At 34.5% G+C, this 25376-nt stretch overlaps 3 protein-coding genes across 3 annotated transcripts; all 3 read right to left on the bottom strand.

Annotated features, from left to right (window-relative positions):
• Positions 1-3119: 3119 nt before the first annotated feature.
• LOC136800446 (uncharacterized) lies at positions 3120-6734 on the bottom strand. The gene is made up of 5 exons (XM_067057104.1): positions 6149-6734; positions 5800-5940; positions 4726-4848; positions 4286-4405; positions 3120-4037 (listed from the first exon to the last, which is right to left on the bottom strand). Exons 1-5 carry the CDS (start codon positions 6639-6641, stop codon positions 3223-3225), a joined length of 1692 nt encoding a protein of 563 aa, XP_066913205.1. The 5' UTR covers positions 6642-6734; the 3' UTR covers positions 3120-3222.
• A 499-nt stretch (positions 6735-7233) lies between these two features.
• Positions 7234-12466, bottom strand: LOC136800445 (high-affinity choline transporter 1-like). Its single transcript, XM_067057103.1, has 8 exons — positions 12214-12466; positions 11702-11809; positions 11268-11437; positions 10799-10936; positions 10038-10163; positions 9529-9682; positions 8688-8917; positions 7234-8301 (listed from the first exon to the last, which is right to left on the bottom strand). The coding sequence occupies exons 1-8, from the start codon at positions 12392-12394 to the stop codon at positions 7648-7650; spliced, it is 1761 nt and encodes a 586-aa protein (XP_066913204.1). The 5' UTR covers positions 12395-12466; the 3' UTR covers positions 7234-7647.
• Positions 12467-22661: 10195 nt separating this feature from the next.
• Positions 22662-24322, bottom strand: LOC136800444 (ribitol 5-phosphate transferase FKRP-like). Its single transcript, XM_067057102.1, has one exon. It carries the CDS (start codon positions 24292-24294, stop codon positions 22825-22827), a length of 1470 nt encoding a protein of 489 aa, XP_066913203.1. The 5' UTR covers positions 24295-24322; the 3' UTR covers positions 22662-22824.
• Between the last annotated feature and the right edge of the window lie 1054 nt (positions 24323-25376).

Here is a 25376-nt window from a genome sequence, read left to right as displayed (position 1 = left end):
TTTGCGTCCGGCGTGACCGCAAGGTTATGCCACTATCCTTATGATGTGGATTTGTGATACTTGATTTGTTTGCCTCTTATTATTCGTTTTTAACTGATTTAGTCTTATAATATTTATATTTATTCTAATGTATTTCCATTCATTTTATTTGTAATTCGAATTTTTTGTAATTCGAATGTTTTGTTTTTCGAATGTATTGTAAATCGAATGTTTACAATTTTCAGGCGGCTGCAATGCAACAATTGCATTGCAGACGCCTGAAAAAACTATCAGTGTAGCCTTAGCTTAAGTCACATTTCCAAACTATGGTCAAAATTTTGTATTCATATCTTAAAGATTCATTCTCTTATCTATCTAAAATTGCAAGCCTCCGTTTTGAGGGCCATTAGAAAAAGCTAAAAATATTGTTGAAATTGAAAATTTTGAAAAAAAACTTCCGGGAAATAAAGTAGAGATGTTAAAGTTTTTCATGCAGCAAAATTTTTGTAAAACCTCTTTTCCTCTAGATTTGAGAGAAATTTTAAATTTGATCGACGTTTTGGGGGTCACATACTGTATACATTTTCTGTTAGGCTAACTGTTCCTGAATCTAAAAATTCAAAAATCACAATGAAAAAAATTGATGAAGAAGAAAATGAAGACTTTTGAGAAGAAACGTATTTCAACTTTGAAGACCTTATTTTCGGCGAGGAAATTTTTTTTTGCGTTAGATGGTGTATCTTTAACCAAACTAAAAAAAGATTTTCAGAAAATTTTTGTAAAGGCTTCTTTTTCTCAAAATCTTGAAAAATACCGGTTTTTGACCAATTTTTCATCCCAATCTTTTGTAGAAAAACAGTTATAATTTTTGATACATCAATTTAGAAAAATTTTCCGAAAAATTTCAAATAGTTCAATTCTTTGCAGACAATTAAAAAAAACATGGAAATAAAAACATTAATTACCCATTGAAACTTAGCATTTTTTGCAAAAGAGGGTAATATAACATTCTATTAACATCTTTTTAAAGTTCATAACGTCATTTCTGTAATTAAATTCTTAATTACTCTTGATAGAATCAATTTCCAAACAACTTGTAAATGCAATCTTTTGCTAAACAGTCAGGAACTATTGCAAATTAGGCTATGATGGCCAAACTAGGATGTTAGCCTAATTAGGCTAGAATTTATAGCCTAGTTAGGATATTAATGGCCTAATTTGGATATATGAAATATTCAAACCTTAATATCTTGAGAACAAGTAAAATCCGCGTCAATCTTACTACATGAACTTGTTGCTTGTACTAAAAAGAGTATTTAAAGCGAAAAACTTTTCTCTTTTTAGAGCGGTGTGAAAAGATGTGATTATCTTATTAAAATTATAGCTTAATTTGGCCATGATAGCCAAATTAAGCCGATTTAAGTTCTACATGCAGCGCGCCATTTTTTGTCTGAAAAACGAAAAAAAATTAGTATCATAATATATTTTTGTTATCGTGGGCTTTAAAAGTATAGTTTTTTGGTTTTGCTGATCTTAAAAATATGTTATAAAGATATTTCATTTACACTTATAGATTATTGATTAAATATTTAAAATGAGGAAGGTCTTTTTTACGTTTTTTACATATTATTATAGCTGACAAGGTTGTTTATAAAATGTAAGTGTACAAAACAAGTTTATTATGAAGATAAAAAATAGATAGATAAAACATGTTTCAAAAGCAAAGTTTGGATTACGTTTGTTTACATTAATCTTGAAATAATTTCGACTGTACTGCTGTATATATAAACATAATTTTGCTGAAACAGCATAATATTTAAAAACTGAATATTTTCTCAGTCCGCTCAAATTTTACCCAAAAAACATTCGGAACTTATTCAAATAAATAAGAATTTGACATTTTAAGCTTAATATTGACGCGGATTTTGAAATCCAAGTCAAAAATTGGAAATTTGTTCCTTCCAGCCTAATTAGGCTACGATTTCTGGCTTAATTAAGCCATCGTATCCAAGTTAGGCCAGAATCGGCGAACATAGCCTAATTTGCAATAGTTCCGGACTGCTAAATGTGTCAAGGAACCCAAAACAAAAGTTTTATTTCAAGTCCCACACCAAATTTTTTGACTATGGTCAGAGCCCTTAAATAGCTCCAAGACTTCAAGACTTAATCAAAATATCTAGAATCTATCTTAAAGTAATCAAATCAAACCTTACCGGACCTCCTAAAGGGGGCCCCCTAAACACTACAACCATCCAGGCCAAGATCTCTTCTGAAAATGGTTGCAGGCAACATGTTTTAGCATAGAATGGCTTTACTTAGGTATTGCAAAAATAATGCTGCTTTATAAACAGGACTTGTTTGTTCGAGTCTTGCTTTGTACTGATCCAAACATTACCTTTTCTCCCACGTAATGAAATTCGACCTACATTAGATGTACATGCAGGCATCAGAAACATTGGCAAGTTTTCATAATAAGGAAGTTATTCAAAGTTATATAAATAAAAACAAACAATCATTGTCACAAGGTAGCAATAGATCTGACTGATTTGCACTATTCCGGACCTGCAAAAGTAAAAAAGATCACATTTTCTGACTTATGTAATCTTAGAACGTGTCAATTTTACACACACGATGGAGCAAAACAAGTTCAGGCTTATACAGAGGTACTGTTTGGCTAGCTATAGCGGTATTTTTTTATGATTATTTTTGTTGACATGTAATCTTTATCCAAACTTACGCCTTAATGGCACTTACAACGGCAGAAGACAGATATCTTATCGAAATTCATTTCTTTTATGTATCCTTAGATCTTTCGAAGTAGTAGGAAAATTTTCGAGAAGTTGACCCCTTAGCTAGGCTACTGGCATCCACTAACAGATCCATGCTCCTTATATACCTGCAGTTTTGTAGAGGTATGTGATTCAGTCTACTCCTAAGCTTGTTCAAAACCGAAAAACTGGCAAATAATATGAAAGCAAGTCAATCAGAAATATGCCTTTACCAATACCCGTGGAAAACAAAGTCGTGGGTAGATATATGTTTTTAGTGGTAGCAATGACTAAAACTTCTTCCATTCACCCGTCACCCTTGAGGGGATGGTTCTGGCAGAATTGATGATCTTTTAAGATACAGATCAAGTATTTAATTGCGATAAAAATACTTTTGGTTTTGAAAAGTGTATATGGTGTGTTGGGTTAAAAATAGACAAAAGCAGAAAAAAACATAAACTAAGTGAACAATTATTCAACTACTTTTACGAAAGAATTGCTCCAATCTTTTCAACGCCTCTCCAGGCGCCAACGTGTCTTCACCTGCTTGTTGAACAACTAGCCGTTTAAACTGATCAAAATAAGCTCTCTCTTGCGTCTCTTGATCCACTGTTTTCTTAGTTTTCACATCACAAATGGAACCTGCGCCGAAAAAACTCTCAACTGTCATATCGATCGGATTGTCAGTTCTCTCTTCCGCATAATTCTGTATCACGTCTTTAAGTTCATCGAGATCAAGTAACGCCGGGTCCCCGTCTTTCGGGAATACGTGGAACGAAGACGTTTCATCGGTTGGTTTTGCGTTAACGGGTTTTTCATTGGAGCTTACGTAACCACGTGAAAACGCAAATGATTTTTCATCCATAACTTCACCTTCGCCAGCCATTTCTTTGAACTGTAACACGCAACACATAGCGGACCATTGTAGTTGCGGGACGTTCATGCCATTAAACTCTTCTTTATCCAATGACGCAACGTCAATCGGTTTCGTTCCCGTTATGAAATAAAAATCAGTCGTTAAATATTTCTGTTTAATTCCTTTGGTGTTCAAGCAGTTATACATAATATTCTCAATCTGTGTTTCACGAGGTATACTTGCGATATTGGCGCCTGCATACTGTACGAACGTGTTAAATAGGTTGGATGTTTGAGGCGCCAATGCTGATTTAATCCGTTTGACCAGTGATTGATAAACGAGCTGTCCTTTGACATGTCGATCAGGTGAATAGTTTTCCGCACCGCTAATGATTTTCTGGTTCAGCTCACTCATGAAAACGTGACCGAATTTTCCTGGAGTGATAAAAGTCAGAATAGTAGTTTAGAAATAAGTTACAATGGGCTAGCATGGACCGAGCATTTATCTATTCAAACCATCCCACTGTTTCTCATATTGGAAGCTCAGAGTTTGTCTATGGCTGTTAAAAATTTAACTTAGTTGTGACTTGTCTAAATACCCTAGAAAGAGTTACGAGTTCTTTTGTGTCATATGAATTGCTCCTAGAACTTAACAACTATGGGCATGATAAAAGGTCCCATACCTGCTGGCATGTAGCATATTTCATCTTTGGACCAACAGCAGCCGAAATTAAAACACGACAATTTTTCCATTTGTCCAATACCACATCTCTTTCGATCGCTTACCTCCACCTGACAACGTTCTTAAGAAAACGAGAAAAATTTACATTTAACGATATATAAAGGAATGACTGGATGATGGTGATGTGATCCAATTATTACTTCACTGGACTTTTCGCCATGTCAATCTACCAAGAAGCAAAATCTATCCAAGTATTAATTAAGGGCTCTACCATCGATGATGGTCAAACCTAAATGCAAAAATTTCAAAGTCCTTTCAATAACATTACTTTGAGGAGGAGTTTATAAGACCCGTCCGAGAAACTTCTTTATTTCTCAAAACCCTAAGAACCTTCATCGAATTGCATTTAAAGGAGAACTGAAACTACTGGTTTTCACATACCGATAGGATTGAAGCAAGTCTCGTCGTCATAGCAACAACCAAGTGCTTGACAACGTTCTTGACTCGTCCCTTTGAACGAACAAGATTCACGTGATTCTTTCTTGATGACGTCACATTGTGAATCTGAAAAGGGGGATGACATTCCAATGTTGAGAGTATAACTATCATCTTTCTATCAGAGAGGAAGACGACCAAGATTTGTTAGGCTACGTCATATCTTCCTTCGTTTCGAGCGTAAAACTCCTACTCTTCGGGCTATGAGCACTGCTCTTGTTTTGAATATTGAAATTCTCCAGATAAATCGCATGCGCACTGAGGTTTTAATGAAACAATAGAGAGTTTCGAAACCTAAGCCAATCAGCTGTGTTTTAAACATTCTTTTATTTAAAATCTCTATTGATAAACATCTTTTGTGAATGTTGTCTATTATGTTTAAACCTATTAATAAGCAATTCCCGGTGGGGGTCACTAGTGGCCGCCTATAGCAGTGCCTATAGACCAAGAGTAAGGCCTAAAAGCCTGGATCTGTCTATTGTGTAGACTAAGATTTGTTAGCTGCCAATGACTTTTATAAATTTTATGAATAGGTCCCTTACCTTACGAAAGTTCGAGTTTCTTAATTTTACAGTCGCAAAATCGCAAAAGATATTTATTCGAATAAAGAAGGCTGAATACACTCTTCTCGAGATGCATAAATTTATTGTTGTCCTCGTTTTCAAACAGATTTCATTGCTATAAAATTACATATTCACAATGATAATTGTGTTGTTTACACCTCATGAGACATTTTGAATTTCATGTACTTTTGTTTTAGAGTTAATGTTTGCCTTTTGGGAATTTAAATTGGTTTAAATGTATAATCTCATAGCAATGAAATCTGTTTGAAAACGAGGACAACAATAAATTTATGCATCTCGAGAAGGCTGAATAACAGAGCTTTCGCGATAAGCAGTGAGTTCTCCAAGTCAACTTTTCAATCCTATCGGAAAAAAATCGAAGGGGTATAACAACTCTAGTGAACTCTTCTACAAGACAACACGATATTGTAAAGTAAGTACTTCTCTTCATACTCACATCGTCCTTCTTCAATTTTTCGAAAACATTCTTTCTTCGAATTATCCCAACAACATATAGAATGTGGACATCGACTCCAAACAGTGGGATTGTTTTCTGATGTGCATGGTTGACGAAGACTGCTTCCCACTTCACATCGATCTGAAAATATTTGGAAAATTCACCTTTTACATTTTAAAGGGTCAGACAGTTATTTAAAGGCATTTAGAGGTATTTTCGTCCGATAATCTCCAACTCGAGTCACCACTAAAATGCATCTAAGTTCAAACTCGCTTCAGATGGCAGAGTATTGTTAGTGTGTGCATTTGTTGTATATAATTCAAAGCGATTTCTATACCCCATTACGTACCATTGCTCCATGCCGCTTCAGACCATGTTTCCTTCTTCACTACACCGTCCCCATCAGCCTTGACAACAACGCTCGTTCTCTTGACAACCAAATCAACATCACTTGCACCATTCCTACCGTCATCTTTCACGATGGATTTACCGATCGGGCGACCATTAGGATAATTACCAACTCGGTTCAAACCTAGCACAACATCCGGTGCGTTTTGGAAATGAACTCCAGCGTAAAGTGGGATGTTATACGTCTTTAAAAATCGAACACCGATACAAGCGTGTTGTACGCCCGTCCCACATTTTGCGTCTTCAAGGGACATGGACATCACGTCACCTAGCAACGGGATACAAACGTCCACATATTCTTGACCTTTCATGAAAATAGTCGGTAGGTCCAGAAAAGAGTTTGCGCATTTCCAAAGATCAACATTGCAAGAAATGAATCCACTATAAAAGGTGAATAAAATACCAACAACACTCCAGTGAAAGAAATTTGTCATGGTTTTTGATCAAGTATCACCAAAAAGCCAAGTGGTTTCTCAAGTGCTATGTTGCCAGAGTTGTTTCAACAGTTACGTTGATTTTCATTCTTAAAAACAAAAAAATAGAAAAAAAAGATTTTCAAAATTAAAAACAAATTCACAAAATTATGTTAAATAGAATTTAAACCAAAAGTAACTGAAAAGAAAATTTTGCTTTGTTTGGAATTGTAAGTTTCAAAAATTGTGAAAGTGAAAACTAACTTCCTCCAAAGAAAGAGACACTTGTTACAAAAATTGAATTATATTTTTAATGAAACATTTTTACGTTTGAATTGTTTGTTTATCGTTTTACATTTTTTGGTGAGCATGATTTAAAAATAAATTTCAAACTGCGTCTTAAAACTTCACCTTCAGCCAAAAACACCATACCAATTAGCGTACTTAGGGATATCTTCAAACTGTTCGCTCAAGGAAACTTCTCTAGAGAAACTAAATTTTAGGGATTTCCAACCTTTAAAAATTAAGTTCAATAATTTGGGAGAAAATCTGTAACTTAATCACTTTAATCTTATGCTGACAAATTTGCAATAAAATCAAAGCACTTTTCATCTAAATTCATATAAACATCTTTGCATCAAATAACAAAAAAAATGAAAATTAACATAAGTTCGTTCAACTAAAAAGTTAAGGATGTAAAATTTGTTAAAACGGAAAATATTTCAAAATATATTACTTCAAACCGTTAGCTAACAAAGAAAATCTTAATATACGCGATTCATTATTCCAAAATATATAAACAATCCGTCTTTAAAATTCAAATGTATTAATGTTGTTTATCTCTAAATATATATCCAAATTGTGTGTCGCATTATACAAAACTGTATATGCCAAGAGTATGTAAGTCATTTAGGGTTTTTTTCTAAAACGAAATTTAAACCATTATTCTCGTCGTTTTAACACCAAACAATTTAACCAACCCTTTGAGGTTGGTTAAATATTAAGAACGGTCAACTAACATGTCAATTCAAAACTCCAATTTTTCCTCTTCGCACGCTTCGATTGTCGGTCGATTCGAACAAGCGGACGTGTTACGGCCGAGCGTCGCTTTCAAAAGCGACTTGTCCTCTCTCCCCTTGTTGCGCAACTCAAGTGCACTAGCTGTAATGTTATTATAACTACCCGACCAGCGTGTTATCTTGGAAAAGGAAGTAAATTCACCAATTTCAGGTTCTTTGTAACTGATCTTCAAAATGTCTATTTCATCCTGTGATAGATTGGCACCGAATCTTTCCTCTATTCTCCTAGCGATGAGCGAGCCAAGCACCAAAACGAGCAATGAACATCCCATTGCTAATGTTCTAAACGGGAAAACTTGTCTCTCATTTTCCATATCATAAAACGGAAATTTAATCCAAGCCGGTACACCGAATTCCCGGATACCACCGCATATCCGTAATGCGGAACCAACCATGATTGCCGGGAAAGCACCGTAAACGTTCACCCACTTAACGTAAACAGCACATAAGAGCTGCGGGAAAAGCACGACATATATACAATCACATGATAAGATCCATAAATCGAAAGTGAAAGTGCCAAGTGTCAGACCGAGGACCGTTGCCATGGAAGCGATGATGATGGTAGCGAATCGAACAACCCATAACGTCTCATTTGCAGATGTCTGAAATAGAAGAGCACCACATATTTAAAAATAGTCGAAGGTGCGCAACGCACTGGGCTCAACTTCAGTGGCTTCAAATCATTTATAGGCCCAATTGTAGAAAACAAAAAAAAACTAGTGTCCAAGCCCTAAATATCAAAATTTAAAGTCTCATTAGCTGATATCTGAAATAGAAGGGCACATACTCAAGATGATTACTGAACGAAATTTCATCGTTATCTCTTATCTTACTTCTGCCGCGAGTATCATAGTGTATCATCATAGTGCAATGTGATTGAGACAGGCGCGGTAAAATTCTTTTTGTCCGTCCTCACATGTTAAATCTTAGAGAAAGCTTAGAGAAACTTAAGTTCAGTTCACGGTAAGGATAAAAATCAATGACTTACCGTCTTTTTACTCGCTTTGTAGATGTTCCTTGAGAACATGGAAGCGGAAGATAAAAACGCTGACGAAGCAGAAGACATCATCGCACCAATCAAACCGCACAGTGTGATGAACATCACCCAAGATGGTGTCAAATACTTCAATGTGATTGGTAGGATACCATCCGTTTCCAGGTTACCCATGTCGTTGAGATGAGTGCCAGTGGTGGAGTTACCGAAAACAGATTCCCAATCTATGGAGCAATGGTTTCAAAGAATATTTTAAGACGGGTAATGAGAAAGTTCATTGACAAATGTCAATTGGGTCCTTCGTAGTAAGAAGTCAATTGGACTTAATATATTTTCGCTTTCAAGCTTTCTGTCAACACGGATATATTATACACTGAATATACAAGTAACAGATTTTTGCCGATTTCTCATGTTCTAGCTATGTCCGCTAGTAAGTAATGATATTATTGTTCCCCATTAAAATATTTTTCGAAGCATTTTTATTGCATTTCTTATCGAAAATCACTCATCTAATTCCCATAAGAGACTTAAAACTTTTCTGTGAGAGTCAGATTCTTCTACTTAATTGCTAATTATAAGTCGTTATGACGTTTCAAACTGTGAGAAAAATGCAAAAGACGTGTTGTGTATAAGAAATTGAATGATGACACCAGAAATTTTCAAACTTCAACCTCAAAAAACATACATGGCTTCCTAGACGTAAGCCTTGAAAGAACGAAATTTCTTAAACTTTTTTGTATAATTTTGAACTTTCCGTCCAGATTCACCAAAGGTGGTTGCAATATAAAATGTTGTCGAGAAAGCTTAAAAACAGCAACAATAAAAATCTAGATACCTGTGCTTTTGGCGACAGCACCAAGGATGATAGCAGGACAAGCCATCACCAGACAACCAAAAGCACTGATACAACTGATCGCTCGTGCTTGCTGAACATCCTTCATGGAAATGATGTGTTGGAAGTACACTTGCCATGGTATACCACCGACAATCTGAAAAATTAATATTTTACCTACATTGAAGATTAGGGGTTGAATTCGCATTGGTTCTAATTTGGCTCAGACTGAGTCACCTTACGATGGTTGATTTATGTTGGGCTCGTGTCAGCAACTTTTTGATCAGAACGTGCTAAGGCTCGACCGTCATTTTTTCATTTAAAGTCTCTTTTATATGCCGCTTTTTAGTCAAAACCCCCCCTCGGGCCAATCCAAGCTGGGCCTTTAGCGGTGTCACAAAATTTTAGCCCCCCTCCCACTAATGTCTAAATACTTCCTACGGCACTGGAGGAGGCGTTACTGAACAAATAAGGAAGCGAAGAAAGCATTAAAATCAAATACTCAAACGTACCATGAACAAAGCATGGTCTAATCGTTCACCAGTGTTTTCCGCTACAAAGCTTCCCACCCATTGGTCGGTTGTATTGCTTATGGACATCACGTGATCATGTGTTAAAGCGAATGGGATGGCGATCCACTGTAACGAAATGAATTATTAGAAATCAGTCAAAAGCCTGACAAAACCCGACGGTTTAAAAGCTTGTTTTTAAATAAGAGTGATATCGTTTGCTTAATACTCATCAGCTTTAATTTACAAGCTTTTTCACATCGAATCGACACAGATGTGAAGCAAGGTTGGTCAGAAAGAGGAAAAGAAAAATAGTTTTTTTGCTTATATCAGCATAATAGATAGATAGATATGAGCCCTCCTAATGCATTCGGGATAGGTCCTACCCACGAAGGAGTAGGAATCACGGCGCTGACAGACACTGCGACTTGACAGACGCGAGCTGCCAAGCCATGGCGTATACCATGACACTCGAACGACACTGGGAGAGCGATGCTCACGCGAGGCCGAACCTTATGAGTGCCATGGCACGTCACAATGTCTAATCAGCATAATATAACAATAGGAAGACACTATCCTGATATGAAATATGCGTCTGGTATGAAACGGGAACACTTATGTAAAAATAAAACCTTTAAATAATAAAGTTGATTTATTATTGGCCTTTGCAGCTACCTCGTAGCTAGTGTCGTAGCCAAGGTAAACGAACAGTTACAATATAACAACAGCTTCGATTGATAAAAATACATTGCAAATCAACTTACAATTCCAATCACCAAACATAGTAATTGCACAGCATTGAGTATGACAACAGAGTACAAACCACCGAATACTGTGTTCAAAACAACCACACAGACAACCAAAATGACCAACAAACTCATATGTTCGTTACCAAAGATCACCTAGAATGAAAACAAGTGTTGATGATTTTTCGAAAACCTAACGTAAACAAACCAAACATTAAAACCTTAAAATTAAGGCTAGCCAAAAAAGTGTAATCGATTCTAGTGAATTGCGTAGATATCTTTAAATGAAATGCATTAGAGAATTATTAAATGGCGATGCAGCGTTAAAGCATCGACGATGCTGAAGTACGGTACTTTAGTGACTTGTATAAAAAACAATGCTTTCTTCCCCTCTCTTGCCGCGGGAGCACACATTTCATAACAAAATTATTTTGCTAATTCTGCTTTGTCAACATAAAAAAGGATATCTTTTAAAAACACGGCATACCTGAAACATTTGGCCAAGCATTCCAACCATGGCGGCCACCCATAGAACTTCACCAAGAAGGGCGGGTAGAAAGAGAATGCCGCCCACAAATTTGCCATATCTCTCTTGTAAAGGGTCTAGCATAGTAACGTAGCCTGATTTACGGATTTTCTTGGCGAAAAGCAGTCCACCTGTGAAATGGAAAGGATACATTGCGATTTTAAATCGGCAGCAAAGTAAATACGCTTGCATTCTTTGTTCTTCCCTATATTTCTAAAATTTCGTTAAGATTATCTTAATTTTTAGCTCCCCTTCAATATTTAATCTTATTGCTTGCTTGACTTGCAATACTAAATTTTTCCAGAATATAATTATATAAGACACCAAAATATCTCATAGGCCAAAGAAAGGCTATATAAAAAGATAAAGACATATACAAGCTATATCATACTTACCAATCAAAAGACTGAAAGAGAGAGCCCATGGGGTTTTAGTGGAAGCAAAGTTTTCATGGTATATGGATCGAGTGGTTGAATTGACAAACAGCCCACAAACAAACGTTGCTACAAATGGAAGAGAAATCAGAGATCAATAGAAATGATAGCGGTCATTGCTTTTCAATCCGTAGGCAAACTAGAATGAGTTCGAAATTATCTATAACGACTCTTTGATAGACAGCTACAGATTTCGCATGGAGCTAACGAAAATATTAAGAAAAACATAAATGTTGAATTACAAGATAATAACGAGTTTATGTATTTGTAAATTCGTGGAAGGCGGAACAACTGAAGCAATTTGGAAAAACCCGCAGTTCTGACCCGCAAAATCGAGGATGGTAAAATTGTTGAATTACCGTCGTCCTCAGTCAGTCAGGAAGTAGAAACATAAGAAGCTTACCGTCTCTGTCGCCCAAAAATACATATAATACATATACTCGCTAATATCCAAGAGAACACAGTGCACTAACCTGTCATTGAACAGAAACCAAACAACCAGCCGATGTCACGACTAGCCAATAAAAATCGTTCATCTTTAGGGATGGAACTGTATTTGTCGGCGATTCTTTTACGACGTGTCGACCATACGGCTAATATGAGGAACGACAGGACAAAAACAATGACACTGACTAGACCAGGGATGTTTTCCATATTGAGATTCGTGTGTTGGTTACTTCAAGCTGTCTTCATATTTCACTTCTGTGTTGATTTGTTTTTGACTTTTAAAAACCAGACAACAATAAACTTGATCGACTTAGTCATAATATGGTAGACATTTCACAGTAAATTAAAGTAAATTTAACTCGTATAAATCGAGAAAAATAATTTTAGTATATAATTTGTAAAATTAGCCACATGCTTTGGGCCAAGTAAAATTCTCATAGTTGAGTTCTGGCTATTTCAGTTAATGTTTGACTACTTGAATTTAATTCCTCTATATGAAGCTTATCAACAAAACTGAAACATTTTCGCCTGTGACTTAATCATAAGAAACCTCTTTTAGAAATGCTACCCAATTTATACTTAAAACTTAAAGAACTTAAACTTCATTTTATTTGTTTGAGAGGATTGGTATCGAAAGTCTACTTAAAAATATTCTCAATTCTTTCGAGGGACTTAAATTGTAGAGAGACCTGACTTATTCCTTGGAGCTATCTAATCCCCAGCTAATATTTTGTATCGGTGCAAATAAAATCTTTGGTTCTGTCCAACAACAAAGGCAATTGCGATTCTTAATTTGAAAATATATCAATCCTAGAAGATACTATGGTGCTGCCATAGGCTAGAATTACACAGGCAAAATTATATTTAGTTTCTAGCGAAGAGAAGATATCAGCGTCTCAGCGCCTCAAAGCAATCTAGAGAATTGGCTCAGTCTGGAAAACTACTCATACTTAAAGAACATGAGAATTTCTTTGACAGTTTATTAAGCATAATGAGATTTGCCTGTACAAAATTTTAGTGCAAGAGAGAGGGGTTTATTACTGAACTGATAAAATCTATCATTAACTTTGTAGATGGATTAATGAGATAATTACTCATAAACGATTGCAAAATTATCGTCATGGAAGATTGGGAAACTTAAAGAAGGGGATAAATGCAAGTAACTTGAAAAAAGCGATATTAGACGCACTAAAAAAGATCTGAAATAATCTTAAAAATCAAAACGCGGACACAAGGAAGCAGCCAGCTACTTCAAGTGTGCTAGAATTACACAAGTAGACTTGTATTTAGGTTTTGACGAAGAAATTTCACACAAGGAAGCAGCCAGCTACTTTAAGTGTTAGGGAAGGAGGTTTTGAAAGTTTAAAGACTACTTACTAACATTGCACACGACAAAAAGCACGAAAAATCACATGAAATAGATGAAACAGTTTGCAAAAATCAAACCTTTTCATAATTAAGACATGTGTAATAAAAGCTAAACTAACTTCAGGAACTAGGTTATAAATCAATGTTTAGACGGATAAACTCTTTCTAAGATAAACCGATTCTTTTATAAGAATAAAAACAACCCAAAGAGCAACAACAAAAATATTCAAACGATGTAACAGAGAAACACAAGATAATTTAATCAAACCACATATGATAAGCAAGAATTGGCTCAAAGAAGTTTGAAACTCTGTAAGGGCTGGTTTTAAAGATTAAATGAGCTGCAACTCTTACGTGGAAGTTCTTATTAATATAACAAGAATACATGCAATCAAAAAACTGTGAATTGTATCGAGAATGATTTATTACGCGAAGAGATTTAACCACTTTTTGATACCTTTTCATCATGAAAATGGATTTTTTTTATAAATGTCATTGACCACATTTTCTCTGTTTGACTGATTGCAAATCTAGGGTAATTTTTGAACTTTTAGCTAAAAGTTTCTAGTTCATGTTAGAGCTTTATTTTTAATGTCGACGCTACTTACTACCAAATGTCGGATAGTGTTTCTATTACCATTTTCGTCACGATAATCGCATCTTGCTCTCTTGCTGAATTCATAAGCATCTTTCACTTTATAACTCATTAATTTCAAAACCAGTCATACTTTGAGGAGATAAATTTTCGCGGAGATTAAATTTCGCAGATTTCGCAGATTTGTGTCATCCAATAAATTAAGTCCCGATGGAAATTTGGAAAGGCCATTTCCGCGAAATATTTTTAACGAAAACTCAAATTTCCCAATCAAACAAAATCATTTTTTAAATGTTTATTGGCATCAAAGAAGTTCTAATAATGCGTATTTCAACAACCAAAATGCGCAACCGCGAAATATAATCCCCGCGAAAAAGTTAATCCCATTAAAGTAGTTGACTGAGATAGGGTAATAAGTAAGACCAGGCGAGTCTAGATTCACAAGGGGAGAGAGAAAATTCCAATAAGGCTAGACGAAGCTATTATAGACAACTGGATTAGTCAATAAAAAACACCACCTTTGTAAAATATAGCAAATTTATAAACAAAATAAACGAACTGTTAAAGACAACATAACAGGTCCAGCCTTCACCCTGTCTGCATTCCTAAGCTCAGGAAAACACAGCGAAAAAAAGTGCACTTTTGATAAATCTTTGACTTCAAAAGCAATTTTAGACATGATCAAGCTTAAGATTCATTTCAAAACATATTTTCCTGGAAGAAATCCATGAGTACTTTGAAAAAATGGCGTTTTGAGAAAATATTTTTGACCCCATGGCTAGAAATCATTGCCTGAAATCACAACATTTCTAATTTTGAATAGATTTTGAGAGCAATTAGCTGGCTTGGCCACAAGTGTCACATTGATATTTTTGTATATTTCTGAAGTCAGATGGTCATCTTTAACTTTCAATTAAAATTTTCATGTGACACTTAAGGCCACGCCCTAAAATGGCGGTTAAACATAGCTTTTCGCTTAATTTTTAGTATTTTCAATGAGCTTTTAAAGCCATGGCCCTAAGTTCCACCACTGGAACAAACCATTTTTAGTTAGTGTTTTGGCCATATTACCCAATCCTAAAATCAAACCCATGTGCTCTAATACCATTTTTGCACAATTTATCTTCGAAAATCTTTTTATTCACTTAGCCAATTTTTCCCTTAGCAACGCATTGTTTTTCCCTAGCAACCAGGCATCCAGCTTTATCAAAATTTTCCAAACTGTTTCCTAGTGGTTCCAGACCATGGTAAATGTCTTAGATTGCAATATCAAAGTCTTGGAAACAATTTTCACTGAATTTTGGGCAAATTAGGGTCGCAGAGACAGAAATAGCAAATCCAACAGGTAACGAGGAAGCAACTTTGGCTGATGCTTGTTGCAAAACCCTAAATCAAATCAAATTGATTCTAATGTTTTTAACATTATTGCAGAGGAAATACTAAGAGAAAATTAAGTGGGGGTACTTAGCATAGAAGTTGAAGGTTCTTTTAACAGGTGAAATGAGGCTTTTGACAAGAAATTTCACCACTAAGGAAAAACTCTATGTCTCTTGTTTTTCTTTGTTTTCAAATGCTGAAAATTATTTGCAATTGATCTTTGAAGGGAAGTCTCTTCTTGCATTTCATCCCTTTGTACTGTTTTGTCATTATAGATACTAAACAGACCTAGAAAAGAACTTTGAAGAAAGCTATACTGCCTTACAGATGGACTCTAAGAGGAGGAGAGGATACAGAATTTTTAGAACCACTTTAATTGAATTTCATCAAGCATGATCATTTCAAGTCAAATTATTTCAATATTTTGATCAAAACTAATATCAAAGAGTCAAAATTCAAATAATGAAATTGGGTGGAATCTAGCATAAATGGTTCTAAAAAATCAATGTTGAACTGAAATTCTGTACGATCCTCTGTAAAGTATTGTAGTTAAAGTTCATCTGTAAGGCAGCATAACTTTCTTTCTAAGTTTCTAACTTTCTAAGTTTCTAACTTTCTAAGTCTTGATGACTGGGTGATGGTTGGGTAATATGGCCAAAACACTTACTAAAAATGGTTTGTTTCAGTGGTGGAACTTAGGGCCATGGCTTTTAAAAAAGCTCATTGAAAATAATAAAAATTGAGCGAAAAGCTATGTTTAACCGCCATTTTAGGTGTCACATGAAAATTTTAATTGAAAGTTAAAGATGACCATAAAGACTTCCGAAATAATATACAAAAATATCAATGTGACACTTTTGGCCAAGCCAGCTAATTGCTCTCAAAATCTATTCAAAATTAGAAATGTTGTGATTTCAGGCAATGATTTCTAGCCATGGGGTCAAAATTTTTTCTCAAAATGCCATTTTTTTAAAGTACTCATGGATTTCTTCCAGGAAAATATGTTTTGAAATGAATCTTAAGCTTGATCATGTCTAAAATTGCTCTTGAAGTCAAAGATTTATCAAAAGGGTACTTTTTTGGGCAAATTGGCCCAAATTTCAAAGAATTTATCAGCATTAAACACATGGTTCAACCATAAACGCTGCCGGCGAATCACATGGCATTCCCCAGATGGTACAACAAAGAAAGTTTACGATTTTATACTTAGTTGCTCTTGGTTACGCCAGTACACTACAAACTGTAGAGTGTATAATTCGTTTGATTTCGACAGCGATCATCGATTGGTTATTTCGAATATGAACACCCCAGGAAACAAATCATCTCGTGCGAGAAAAAGGAAACCAAAGACTATTCGCAAAAAGCTCAACTATAAACTACTAGAAAACGACGATATGTGTGAAAACCTGATTTCGAAATTCTCTAATTCCTGGGATAACATTCAGATAAACAATCTTGAAAACAATGATATTAACGATTTGATTATTAAAAATATCGAAACTGTTGCTTCAGAGACATTACCTGAAACTGTTGAACAAAAACTTCACCAACCATGGCAAAATGATGGAAAATTAAGAGAACTTTATTGTAAAAAAGATGAACTCTTCAAAAAGAATGCTAATCCAAAAGATTTGCAAAAACTTCGTAAACAAATTCGAAAACGATCCAGGCAACTCAGAAATGAACACTTCAAGGCCGAAGCTGAGAAACTTGACGTACTTGCTGCAACAAGAGAACTTGACAAATTATTCACCACTGCTAAAAGACAAACTACGACTTTAAATACCTCGAGTAGCAACTCTTCATGTCCTCCTGAAAAACTGTTAAAACATTTCAAACTCCATTTCAATCCAAATAATGATAACATGAGACCCAATGAACTTGATAACGTACCAGATTTTGTTGAATCACTTCGTAAAATTTCATCGACGATCACTATTAACAATGAACCTCCCACTATTGATGAAATTACTGAACACTTACATAAACTTAGAAACAAGAAAGCAAACAATGACATTGATTCAGAATTATTAAAGAAATGTGAATGTCCAATCCTTCTCGATGCTATTCATCAAATGACTACAAACGTATGGGAAAACTTCGACATTCCTACTGCCTGGGGAAATTCTCGATTGAAAACATTGTGGAAAGGAAAAGGGTCAAAGAAAGACCCCTCAAAGTATAGAGGCTTGAGCATAGGTTCAACTATATGTAAATTGATCGTGAACATTATTTTGAGTAGACTCCAGCCTTGGTACGAGGCACAATTGACAGACGAGCAAAACGGATTCAGACAGAACCGGGGAACAACAGATGGGATTTACAACATCAAACGTATACAACAGATCTCCAATCGAAAACTACAGCCACTCTACCTTGTGTTTGTCGACCTCTCAGCAGCTTTCGATCACATCCCGCGCAAATGGATGTTTGATTCAATTAAACTTCGTTTCAAAGATAATCAAAGCTCACTCCTGATTGACATCCTTGAGAAACTGTATGAAAACACTTCTTTAACTTTTGAGGAAGCAACGTTTGAAACAACAAGCGGTGTTCGCCAAGGAGGACCAGAAAGCCCTAACCTTTTCAACTTGTACATTGATTTCGTAATGAGGGTTTTTTTTCTTGAAAATAGTCGACAGATTGAAGAAATTAAATTCTTCAACCATAAATATCGTTTGAACACGAGAGCCATTTCTCGAAAACAAAGGGCTGAAATGAGAGACAGGAACCAACGATCTTGGGGGACGTCAGAAATTCCATGGTCAGGATATGCCGATGATTTAGTGCTGTACCTTCTATCACTTGAAGGTCTTCAAAAAAGCATCCAACTCTTGGACGAAATCTTCACCTGTTTTGGACTTGCAATAAATAACTCCAAAACAGAAACAATGATACTGAATGTTGACGAAATTCCAACATCGATTGCAACCCTGAGAGGTGTCGACCTCAAAAATGTCTCCATATTTCGATACCTTGGAGCTTACATTAATTGCTGCGAGCCTAGTACAGGAGACAGTGAAATAAATCAACGAATCCAACTCGCTTGTCAAAAATTTGCAGAACTATCAAACCTCTTGCAAAATTTCCATATCAACTTGAGAACACGCATTTCATTTCTGAACTGTTTTGTGCGTAGCCGTCTTACCTACGCCTGTCAAAATTGGTGTCTAACTACGAATCAACTAAACAGACTAGACATCCCATACAGAACATTCTTGAGAAGAATGATTCGCAATGGGTTTAAACAAATTGACAGAGAAAACAATGACTATCGACTAGTCATCACGAATGAGAATTTGCATGCACTTTGTGGAACTCGTGACGTCACTGACTTTATCAAAAGTCAACAAGCGAGCTATGTGGCACATGTAATAAGAATGCCTAACGAACGGTCGTTGAAACAATTAATGTTTAACGATGACACAAATCGTAAACGTGGTCGACCTTCCAAGACACTGTTAGACCAAGTTGTTTCTGATAAAGATGTTTCAATTGATGTATTTTGTAATAGATCATTAAATGAGAGGGTGTGAGATTGCTCTAGGGTTCCCAACAACACAGACAATAATCGTCCAGTGTCTTTGGTAGCCCTACAGCCAATCCATCCTTATATAGGGATTAGATTGTAAAATTTTATTATTATTATTATTATTATCTTGGGAACGAAAAAAGATTTTTCAAAAAAATTTTCACAGGATGTTATTTTCATGTATTTGAGCAAAATATCCAAAAATTGGCAAAATCTGAGGATATCACTTCCTCGACCTGCCTGATTCTGCCTGATTTTTACAGAAAATGGCTCTTAAATGCTTACAAAAAGTTATAATCAAAAGAAAAAGACAAAAAGATTTAAGACGCTTAGCAAACAGTTTACGACAAACACTTAATCCCAAAATAGTCTATATCACTTAACTGTATAAACTGTTTCTAGAATAAAAGTGATACAATTGCTATATTGGAATAGACGTGCCAATTCTATCATCATGTAAGATAAAATATTCTGCGATTAAGTGCATTAATTTCAAAGTTATGCCAAAGGCCATTAGAGCTTCTTTTCCCAGTTTCGAGTATTCCAAACAATCATTCCTATAAACTGTAATACACGCCTTTCAAAACCGTTAAAGCACTATACAGTACATCGTATCAAAAAACTTTTACTGTGACTGTGTGTTCATGACATATCAAAAATCTGTGGCTGTCTGAAAATGACACTACTGAAGCGGCCGTCATAAAATCATCCATATATCAACAAAAATAAATTCCTTGGTATATAAAATCCGAAGTAATTGATACATATCACTATGCCAATCATTTCAATTATGTTACTTGCTTCACAACACAAGGAAATAAGCTTTAAAGAAACAAAAATTGAAATTGAAATTGAAAAGTACCCCTAGCGATATCACTCAGTGCCTTGCGGGGGGAGGAGCTATTTATTTTTCTGTGTTCGTTTTGCAAGTACGTATGTTCGTACGTGTAATGTAGTTTCTCAAATCATAATTTGAAAATTCCGACCAAAAATCAAAAATTGTTGAAATCAACATTTTACCAAAAGAAACGGACAAAGTATTTAATAGGTACTATGACTCATTAGATTGTTATCTATGATATGTTTCATTTGGGAAAATACTCTCTTCAAGGAAATAAGGCTTATCTGCTTCCCCGGACTTAAAAACTCTTAAAACACCATGATAAGTTTTGATGAGTTTAAAATGTTTAAAGAAAAGTTGGCAAGGAAGTCATCGGTTCAATATTATAACATCACATCAAGAGTACACGAATTTTTTCTACGTTGAAATATCTAAGATGAGAAAAATATGTTAACCATGCATTTAATTCCAAATATCTTATCTAGAATGATTAAACAAATGAAATGTTTGCCAAGTCAGACGTATTGCTAGAACAGCAAAGTTCAATTGCTAAAATTTCTCGTGTACCGTAACAATCATCAGTGGTTAAAAAAAAAACTATTATTATGATTTTAAAACCACTATATAAAACAGAAGTATCCAACTACAAAAGAATCGAAAACCAGTAAAGCACAGTTATCAAAATATTATCAGAAAAAAATGCTGATTCTTGGATTTCGATACTAAAATGACTGCATAATCATCATTACATAATGACAACAGGAATTGGAATCTTGAGACGTTCACTATAATCATAACAAATGATTCATTTACAAACGTATCGACACCACAGATATCTTATATAAAATACTAGATATATTTTCGAAGCCTAGGCAGGTGAAAAATAATCCACCATTTTTGCTGAAAGTAGTTCAAAAGAGGTCACAGCAGAAACCTTGGTTTTCACTGTTGAAGTTTTTTGACACTGCAATGACTTCAACACTTTAAGGATCACCTAACGTCCCTACGTTCAAAATGGCGGATTATTTTGCTTCAGACAGGGTAGCAGTAGTATCTAGTGTTTTATATAAAATATCTGTGATCGACACCCCAGCACGTAAAAAGGTCAAGGGTTCCAAAAAAATTGTCATGAAGGATTTAACCTTAGGAAACAAGCACTTTCTTAAAATAAGGTATCAAATTATTAAACGAAGAAAAAAAGACCTCTTGACCTTTAGGGTGATCCGTCATGAGTGGTTTTGAAGTACCTGAGAGAAGAAAATGAAACAAAAACCCTAATCAGAAGACACAATTTTAAATTAAAAGTCAACATCAAAACATAATTCTCCTTATTTGAATCAAATGATTATTTGATGTTTTGATATAACGTACTGATAGGTGTCTATCAGTTTTTTTCCTCCTCAAGTTTACATTTGATAAAAAGAAATAATGTATATATTTAACGTGTGAACGATACGATTGATAGATATTTTTCTTATTGTAACGTCACAGATTCAAAATCAATGCTGGAATATTATTTGATATAACCATATAAAGTCGAAGTGAGAATCTTTTTTGAACAAAAGAAGAGATTAGTTCGATTTTCCAAATATCAACTTCAAGGGTTTTCACATGAGCGTGTAAACAAATTAAAAATGAAAACTCATGGAATGAAAATATGAATTGAAAAGTGATTCGAAATCTATTCTTCAAGTTAACAAAATTCTTCAAGTTAACAAAATTATGCAAGTCATAAATAGAGGGTTAGAGCTAATTATCGGTACAAATGGTTGAAACTGTCGAGTTTTCTCAAAAAACTCTCCGAAACAAAAAAAACTGGAAGAAACACAAATACAACGAAATACGAACACAGACAGAACCCACAGTAATTCATCCTTTTTAAACACATGATAAAAACACTACAGTGTAATGCTCCAAGTAACAAAGTCTTTTTTAAGAGCAACTCTTAGTAATATTATTATCTTTAAAAATCGCTTAAAAAAAAAAAAAGAGTCTACAGTGCAAATAAAAAAACACAATTTCTTTCTGAAAAAAAAAAACATTGGTCATTGAAAATTACTTATGATTACATCAACTCTCATAACAAATCACAAATTAATCACTATGCCATTATCCAGACAAACGGTCTTGTTAGTTTGCTTCCAGAAAGGAGAATGATCAATATAGATTTTTTTATATAAACACCTATTAAAAGAGATTGGCCAGACAAACTCTCGCCAGTGTTTTTTATAAGAATTTGATAGGTCACTGATTTTACAATCAACAAAGTAGGTTTCTAGGGAGCACCTCAGAGGGAATGTGTGTAATTAAAAAATGACAGTTGAAACAGTCATCATAATTATATTTAGGTTGAAATCAATAGAGAAACAGGTGATGCGAGGTAAAAAAGCTTACTCTTACTAATGTGACAGGAAATGACTTTGATACAAATATAAAATTTAATGATTTACAAGGGAAAATACCTGTGCAGACTCTTTAAAGAATGTCATTAAAAGCAAACCAGTGAAATTGATCATGCCAACATTTGTTTTTATTTTTGACTTTTTTTCATTTGTTCATCTGAAATAGAAAATATAAGGATTAATTCCATATGGATAATTTAGCTCAAATTTCTGCAAATTCACGTATATATTTGACTTCGTGAAATTGAAATGAAACGATCATGAACTTGCAAGTTTTTCAGAACATCTTTAAAGAAAATATTTAGAAGGTCCTACAGTATTTATCTTTCTTTCATTATAAAGCAATGAATAAACACATATAAAATAAATAAATAATTCTCTGGCTTATAAAAACTGAAATACAAAAACAAATAAAAATATATAAGCTCAATAAAAATCTGCATCTTTCATCCTGTTTGCTGATCCCTTCAATTCATCTTGATAATGAGCAAAAAGCGATCAATATTATGAAAAAATTGTGTTTCAATGGATTTGAGGTGCAATGACTCCTGTCAATTTCTCAGGGAAAGGATATTTCGGGTTCTCAATCACACCAGGTCCAAATTTCATCTCCAAAAATTCCCGATAATTATTAGGTACTAAAGCATCCACTCCAACAAACTTCAAACGTTCAAGCGGTTTCAAATATTTCACTGGAAATTCCTTATCTTGACGGTGAGATTTGAACCACGTATTTTTAGTCATTATACCATTACGTTCAAAGAAAGGAAAAATATCCACGTGTAGATGGTTCGTTTTGCTGTACTGTACTCTTATAAATTCTCCTTCAGTGGCACACTCCCATACATAACCATTAAAATCTTCATACTTTTCCTTAACAGTCCATACTTTGTTCAAAAATGCAATTTTGATAATATCATTCATATATATTCCAATATCAACATCATAATCCCATGGGATAATATCATGATGGCGAGCAGCTCCAAGCAAACTTCCACCTTCTAACCAATAGAATATACCAGCATTTTCAATGGTTGAAAAAACATGCTGTGCTGTTTTACGTAAACCTTGCAAACAACAAGGAGGGGTCCAACGACCAGCAAATAAGAAGGATGGAGTGTCAATAACTGATGGAAAGCAACGTTGAGTTAAGCGGGTACATCCAAACCATTTTTCTATACCGTTTGCTGTTAGTAACCGCTTTACACCAAAACGCTGGTATAAATCAGTTTGTTGTTTTTCAATTTTAGTCTCGTGTTTCCATTTTAAATGAGAATTTGTGAAAAGAAATTTCCCTCTGGTAAATAGTTTTGGGTTGCTGACAATCTTCAATGATAAGTGATTCAGTTTTGCTTGTATGAAGAAAGACTCATAAAAGGGATTTGTAAAAGATTCACTAAAATTAGTGAAAACGTTCTTTCGAAATAGTAGTACTGCTCCATCAATAAAATTACAGCTTTTCTTGTCTAGTTCATTATTGTATGTCAATGTCCACCTTTTAATGTCGAATTCTATTGAAGAACATCTTGGACTATCAATAGGAGAGCTTACAATATTTCTATTAGATTTGATAGCTAAACTCATCAAAGTTTCAACAGAATCTTTCAACATCCGAGCACCATCAGGCATTACCAAAATGAAATTTGTATCAACAAATGTCAAGGGATCTGAAAGTCTTTTTGGAACAGCTGGGTTTTGTTGCTTATAAACAAAGCGAACATTTTTGTGACTGATTTTAGGGTACGGATATGGGATGCTTTCAGAAAGAATCAAAATATTTACGTCATGGTGAATTGAGTGAATGTTTCTGACAGTTCCATGTAAATCGTGATCAAAAGATTCAAAATAAGGTATGATTATTGTCACTCCAAGCTCAGATTCTAAATGCTTCTGGCTATCAGCCTCTTCAATTGTAAAAAACCAATAAAATATAAAATTTAACAGGGCAAGTAATATCAACACAATATATATTAGCCGATTTCTTTTTAACATCTAAAAAAAGACAACATAGATAATAATCTTTTGTACTTGTGGCTCAAGCTACTTTTTCTGGTATATAAAAAAAATACAGCTCCCAGAATTTTTTTATAACTTTGCTCCAGATAGACTATGGTCAGGTAGCTTAGTCTGTAGAGTATTTCCTATGTTGTGGGTGGGTTCAATCAACAGTTGTTGCTAACTCCACAGCAAATGAAAAGCTTAGCGAGCTGAGCAATATCCTTGTTTCCTTGAATGCATGAATTTTACCTCTGTACCTCTATTCTGTGCAAATTTCAAGATTTAATTGCAAAATTGTGTGAATACCTAAAGTTTGAAACAAGTTGATAAATGATTTAATTTTGAAAACAAACTGCATAATACATAAAATTTTAGTTGCCCGACCTTTTAAGATAACTAGGTGTGTACTGTATTGAAATCATTGCCATGTTCCATATAAAGCAAACACTTGGAAAAGACTGGAATCGGAAAGAAACACCAACTACCTTAACTCTATTAACCCCAAGCTTTTTTGATTTTTCTATCCCCAGGGGGGAGGTAGAATTTACCACCCTAAATCATTTTTGATCTAGAAGAGCCATGACCATGAAATTTGGTACAGAATACAAATTTCTGGGAAGAAAAAACAAGCAACATGCTGAATGAACCAACCTTAGGATGAGAATCAGATGAAAATAGGACAAATTATAGCAAGAGAGTAAAAAAGTGTAGTGAGCAGCTTGAATAGATTACCGTGAGTCTCAAAGGTTGATATTAATTTGAACTGCTAAAGTTGTATGACTTTTAGTCATAGATCTGCTTAGATACTGTGGTGAATAAAATTTTAGCGTGATTTCCCTTTTGACGATAAAAGTTGATTTTTCCCAAAGTAAAAAAAAACATGTTAGGCACTTTTTGGCACAAATTTGCCCAAAAATTAATTTTTTCGAAAATTGGGCTCCACCAGTTTATATCAATATGCAAAAAATAAGAAAAAAATACTTAGCCAATCTCGAAAAATGCTCATTTATGGCAAAAGGGAATTTCCCCAAATAAGAAAATCAGATTTTTAAGACCAAAAAAATTTTCTGGAAAAA

This window comes from Clytia hemisphaerica, unplaced genomic scaffold, assembly GCF_902728285.1.
Source record: "Clytia hemisphaerica strain Z4C2 unplaced genomic scaffold, Clytia hemisphaerica genome assembly, whole genome shotgun sequence".
NCBI classification, from domain to species: Eukaryota; Metazoa; Cnidaria; class Hydrozoa; order Leptothecata; family Clytiidae; genus Clytia; species Clytia hemisphaerica.
Note: the sequence above shows the minus strand (reverse complement) of the source record. Positions and strands in the feature narration are given on the sequence as shown.